At 29.7% G+C, this 6337-nt stretch overlaps 1 protein-coding gene across 1 annotated transcript; it reads left to right on the top strand.

The window, feature by feature from the left end:
- The first annotated feature begins 832 nt into the window (after positions 1-832).
- Positions 833-4971, top strand: LOC107831935 (heptahelical transmembrane protein 1). The gene is made up of 4 exons (XM_016659731.2): positions 833-1295; positions 1395-1487; positions 2911-2968; positions 3861-4971. Exons 1-4 carry the CDS (start codon positions 1063-1065, stop codon positions 4515-4517), a joined length of 1041 nt encoding a protein of 346 aa, XP_016515217.2. The 5' UTR covers positions 833-1062; the 3' UTR covers positions 4518-4971.
- The last annotated feature ends 1366 nt before the right edge of the window (positions 4972-6337 follow it).

Raw genomic sequence — 6337 nt, 5'->3', positions numbered from 1 at the left:
AAAAAATTAACCATTCAAATTGGGGAGTAGTTTCAAGTTGGAGTTTTATAAATATTTTAAAATAAAAAACAAAAAAAATTAGCTATAATAAAAAAATGAAAATATATAATAAAAAAGTATCCATTCAAATTGGAGAGTAGTTTCAAGTTGGAGTTTTAAAATTATTTTAAAATAAAAAAATAAAAAAATAAAAAAAATAAACTTTCAATTCAAATGAAAAATATAAAGATACTATTAGGATATTATACATAAGATAAGCATATATATCGTTATACTTTTGATGAATTCAAAATTATAACTTAGTAAAAAAATATTACATTATTTAAATTTTTAATAAACTACAAAATTTGAAAACTAATCAAATAAGTATTAGAGTTGAAAGGATTGTACGAAAAGAGGGGGATAGAGATAACTTTATGATATTTATATTTTTAATTAATCAAAAAATAAAAGATAAATAAATAACACTCAAGAAAATTATCAATAGTACTAAGTACTTGCTAATTCAATAATAAAAATAAAAAGGAACAACCAATTTATTTGATTATTATATGATGTGTATCCTTTAATTTTTTATAGATTGTGTTATATTTCTGCACACTATATTAAATAATAAAATATAGCTAATATTTATTAAATTAATATGATATATTATATCATAATTTTATAAGATTAATATTCTGTCAAATTATCCGCGCATTGTGCGGGTTCTTATACTAGTGAGAAAGAAATTAAAAGGGGTCATCTAAGGCATCACGAGAAGAGAAGTTGTTGATGACCAACCTACAATCTGTATTGGCTATAACTGTAAGAAAGTCTTAACCAAAAAAAAGTGTTTTCTCTATAAATGCTCTTTTCTTCCCAACTTACCCTAAAATAAAACCCCACTTAATACTCGGACAAAACAACCTAAAAACACCTTCACACACACACACACACACACACACTCATCAAAATCCAAGAAAATAATTATAGCACAAACTCTTAAAGAAAAAATAGAAACTCTCTTCTTCTTCTTCTTTCTTTTCTCTCTATGATTAATATCATATTGATTCAGAGATAATGAGTCAAGAAAAAGATCAGAATCTTGATTCAAACAGAAACTGCTACAGCAAAAAGATGGAGAAAAATGGAATAAGAAAAAGGGAAAAATACCCTTTAATTTCTTATGATGAATTACCAGAATATATGAAGGATAATGAGTATATATTGAATTATTACAGAGCTAATTGGCCTCTCAAAGAAGCCTTTTTCAGTATTTTTCGTTGGCATAATGAAACTCTTAATGTCTGGACGTAAGTATTTCATTTCATGTTTTTTTTTCTTAATTTAGATTTTCAAATAGCTTAAATTGCAATTTATTTATCTGGAGTTTTGAATATATTTTTTTACAGGCATTTGATTGGATTTATTCTATTTATGGTATTAACCATAGCTAATGCGGAGCATGTATCTCAACTTGCTGATTTTATGACTATGTTTATTCGGTATGTTCCTAATTCTGCTTCTTCTTCTTCTTCTTTTTTTTTTTTTGTTGAACTTTACCCTTCTATAATTTTTTCCAAGTGAAAGAAAGCAACATTTTTTTTCTTTTATTGAAAATACTACTAGTTTCAGAAAAACTGTTCTTTTTTTAAAAATTCATTTACCAGCAAACCTCACTCGTCAAATTGCATATTTTAAGACTAATTTGTTTTCTTTTTTTATTTTTTATTTTTTATTTTTCACTATTTTCCATAAGTTACCTTTTCTTTAATTAAGTGTCTATATATCCCTTTCCTCATTATCTCAAGTAATTAGATAGCGTTTAACTTCAACAAAAAAGATTATAGGTTTGACTATTCTTGTAACAGCAAATGCAGCACCAGAAAAATAAAAAGATAATGTTAAAAAAGAGAGAAATTAATAGATTAGGACTTATGATATGATAAAAGTGTCACCTAAATGATAATATTAAAAAGAAAACAAGATATTAGTGCGTTAGGAATGATAGAGCCACTTACCATAAATGATTATGGTGAAATGGATCGAAGCTTTCTGTCCTTAGCTAATTCAAATTAATCGAGACGTATCGCGGATATTAAACCCTATATGAGAAACTAAAAAGATATATTAGGAACGGGTCAATCGAATCCAGTAGCTTTGGTTCAAATCTTGTTTTTGCTTTAAAAAAATTGTTGAATATTTATAAATTGTTAACATAGAACCCAATAACTTAAAAAATTTAGGATACCGAACTCATAAATTTAAAATTTTGGCTCCGCACAAGGCTAATATTATATCCTTTTGATGTGGTGAACTTTAGTACGTAAACAATTTTTTATAGAACAAAGGCCTAAAATATCCATAGGTGGTCCAATATTTTGATGGGTGAAATGTAGGTTAAAAAGACATTTTTCAATATGCTTGTACGATATTGCTGGCGATCAAACTCCCAACCACTTTCTTTAAATGTCTGCACATCTTTTTCAGCTGATATTTTCTTGGTAACATATATTTAGATGATACGTTTCTCCGTTCTTATTATATGTCTTTTAAAGTTTTTATACGTATCTTAAGAAAGATATTTAATATGCTTAATATCATGAGTATTTGTTTAAATTATCTTTTATTGCTCTTTAATCTTCTCATTTAATTAATATTTCACTAGTTGAAACAATAAAAGTAAATTCAGAAAAATTAATAAATAACGTCTTGTTTTTCTAAAAGTCAACTATTTTGAAACAAATTTAGTTCGCCAAAATGACTAATAATACGGGGACTAATAATCAACTATTCCATTTCAACACATAAAACTAAACTTTAATATCACTTTTTGCTAATCCATTAAAAATACTTGAATTAATTCTGAATATTAGTAATTATCATAGTTTAAGATGAAAAAAATTGAGTTTTCCTTCAATCTTGCAGAAATTTTCCGACGAGTGGAAATGCAAACATCTCTCACAGTTCAAAGGCTTTTTCCCAGGTGAGTTACCTGCTGGTTCTTAAAATATTGTTAGCAGTACATTTTCATGAACTTTTAAGGAGTTTAATCTTTTATAAACTGACAATGTAAAAGAGCTTTTACACTATCAGATTGCATAAATGATAAGTATAGATAATTTCCATAATAAGTAAAATTAGTTACTTGAAAAATAAAATTGACAACCTGCTATAACAAGTAAAATTACACTAATGTGTAAGAATTCTTTGCGCCACCAATATATATAAGTTAAATTCATTTTACATTATCAGATCACATAAATGATAAGTATAGATAATTTTCATAATAAGTGAAATTAGTTACTTGAAAAATAAAATTGACTGCATGTTATAACAAGTAAAATTACACTAATATGTAAAAATTCTTTGCACCACCAGTATATATAAGTTAAATTCATTTTTAAGAAGGATTTAAGTTCCGTGAAATGATAATGTATAGTTTTTAATTATACTTTCAGACTAAATTTACCACAATATAAGGTAACTCTTCGTATTAAGTTGGATATGATAATATGGAAAATAGAGTAATGACGTGCTCAGTAGCAGATCCAGGATTTTAAAGTCATGGGTGCTTGCTAATAAAATTCTGAAAGAAGATAAAAAAGGAGTTAAGTTGTGGGTGCTCATTCAATATTTGTCTAAATATTTTTATAATTGCCTATGCAAATTTACTAAATCTGGTCAAAGATAATGAATGCTTGAGCACCCACAATTGACAATGTAGATCCACCACTGGACGTGCTATAACCAGATAAATTGTATTGGTAGCTTACGTAAAGCATCTTAACAATGTGGGCGACAATGTATACAACTTAAACCCTTCTAATAACTATGTCATTGAACTGATAGCGTAAAACTTCTTTACACTAACGCAGGACCGACACTTACCAATGGACATCACATTATCAAATAGGGTAACAAATGAAGCAACTTGGCCATTCTATGTGTTCTTAGCCGGTGCAATGTTCTGTCTTCTTTCAAGCAGTATTTGTCATCTCTTCTCATGTCACTCACAAAAACTGAACCTTTTCTTAGTCCAAATGGACTATGTTGGAATATCAGTAATGATCATCACTTCTTTCTTCCCACCAATGTATTACATCTTTCAATGTTCACCACATTGGCAAATTGTTTACCTCATTGGAATCACAATCTTGGGAATTTGCACTATCATAACCTTGCTCTTCCCCGTGTTTTCGACCGGAAAATATCGGTCATTTCGGGCCGGGCTTTTCATGTCCATGGGTTGTTTTGGTCTGGTACCTGCAATCCATGCACTTGTGTTGAATTGGACTGATCCTATGAGGAATGTCACACTTGCATATGAATCTGCAATGGCATTGTGTTATATAACAGGGGCTATATTTTATGTTAGCCGAATACCGGAGAAATGGAAGCCTGGATTTTTTGATATAGTTGGTCATAGTCATCAAATATTTCATACATTTGTTATTTTTGGTGCATTGGCTCACTATGGTGCTGCGAGGATTTTCTTGGACTACCGGACTCGATTGGGATGTGACAAAAGATAGAGAAATGACGCATTTTGGATACAATATGTTATGTCTGATACATATAGGGCCAATATTTTGGTATGTAAGAACTATGTATTGTATAGTCAGAGGCGAATATAGGGCGAGTACTATAGTATTCAACTAAACTCATTGTTTTCGGCTCAAACTATGTATACATATGCAAAAAAACATCAAAAATATATATACATATAATAAGATCAATTAATTCAGAGATAAAAACTATTTTATGATGTGTTGTGAGGATTTTTTTGGACTACCGGACTTGATTGGGATGTGACAAAAGATAGAGAAATGTTGCATTTTGAATACAATGTATTATGCCTGATATATATTGGACAAATATGCTGGTATGTACGAAGAACTATGTATAGTCAGAGGCGGATTTAGGGTGAGTACTATGGTATTCAATTGAACTGTAATGTTTTCGGCTCGAATTATGTATACTAATGCAGAAAAGAAATCGTAATATATACATATAACAAGATCAGTTAATTCAGAGATAAAAACCATTGTATGATGTGCTGCTGGTCTTTGATAACATTTTGAATTATATATGTATTTCTCGAGTTCAATGAAGATGCTTTCTCATTTTTCAGTTGCAAAACTATAGAGTTACTTGATCCAAGAAACATGTCTAAGTTGGCTTATGGTTAGTTTTCTACTCAAGAAATTTTAATTTCTTTTCATAATTAATTAAAAGGGTACAAGATAGAAAAATAATTACGGCAATGATTTAAATTTTTTGGGATCACATTCATTAGTCATTGTAATTTTTCTTTTAAAAATTATGAAAAAAACAAAAAAGACATAATATGAATTCAAAGTAAACTCTGCGAGGTTTTAGTGAAATTGATGTTGTTACTCCCTCCTTTTGTCATGACCCAAAATTCGACTAGCCGTGATGACACCTAACCTCACCTGCTAGGTAAGCCAAATAATAACAATCCGATTCAATGAGATTTTCTGAGAAAATAAATAATGAAATAACTTAACTTTTACACACTTCCCAATGACTAGTACTACAAATCATGAGCTTCTAAGATTAGAATTTACAAAGTTGGTATGAAATTAAATACATCATCTGTTTGACATATACATAAACAAATTAATAATTCTAAAGCTACCAAGAACAAGAGACACATCTTCAATGCTAGCTCCCGCCATGTACAACAACATCAACATCCGAAATTTGCACGCAAGGTACAGAAGTGTAGTATGAGTATAACCGACCCCATGTACTCAATAAGTAACAAACCTAACCTTAGGTTGAAAGTAGTGACGAGCTTGTACCAAGGTCAGAGTCCACACCAATATCCAATAACATCTCATAACAATATAATTTTAAGCAGCACTAAATAATAACTCAACAATAAAATGCTTAGCTCGTATACAATTCCAGAAAATAAACATTTTCTTTTCAAGTATAAAAGAAAAACTCAAATCCTTTGCCGAAAATCACCGAAAATATGAGTAAGTTTGAAATATGTGATTTTTTTATCAAAAACTTTAACAACAGGTACTAAATTTCACTATCAGATGGCATGTCTAATGCAACGCAGCACAATGATGAATTCAAGTACTCACACTCTCAGAGGACTCAATCTCACTCTCTCGCATTTTCACTCATCACGCTCAATATTCAGCACACTCAGTCACTCAGCACTGTACCGGGCAGATCCATCCCAAATATAAATAACAACTCAGGCACAGTCACTCAGTGTATATGACCAATCCAGCCCAAGGAAGATCCATCCCAAATATATATACATAATAACTGACATTCAGTCACTCAGTACTGTATAAGGCAATCCAACCCA

The sequence above is a fragment of the Nicotiana tabacum genome, chromosome 21 (assembly GCF_000715075.1).
Source record: "Nicotiana tabacum cultivar K326 chromosome 21, ASM71507v2, whole genome shotgun sequence".
In the NCBI taxonomy this organism is placed as follows: domain Eukaryota; kingdom Viridiplantae; phylum Streptophyta; class Magnoliopsida; order Solanales; family Solanaceae; genus Nicotiana; species Nicotiana tabacum.
The sequence above is the reverse complement of the archived record's forward strand: the minus strand, read 5'-3'. Positions and strand labels throughout refer to the sequence as shown.

Bases quoted from the DNA above. Each gene is read 5' to 3' on its own strand.
- LOC107831935 (XM_016659731.2), top strand. From the start codon at position 1,063: ATGAGTCAAGAAAAAGATCAGAATCTTGATTCAAACAGAAACTGCTAC. The intron at 1,488-2,910 runs GTATGTTCCTAA...TCAATCTTGCAG, and splicing joins TTTATGACTATGTTTATTCG to AAATTTTCCGACGAGTGGAA. The intron at 2,969-3,860 runs GTGAGTTACCTG...ACACTAACGCAG, and splicing joins GTTCAAAGGCTTTTTCCCAG to GACCGACACTTACCAATGGA.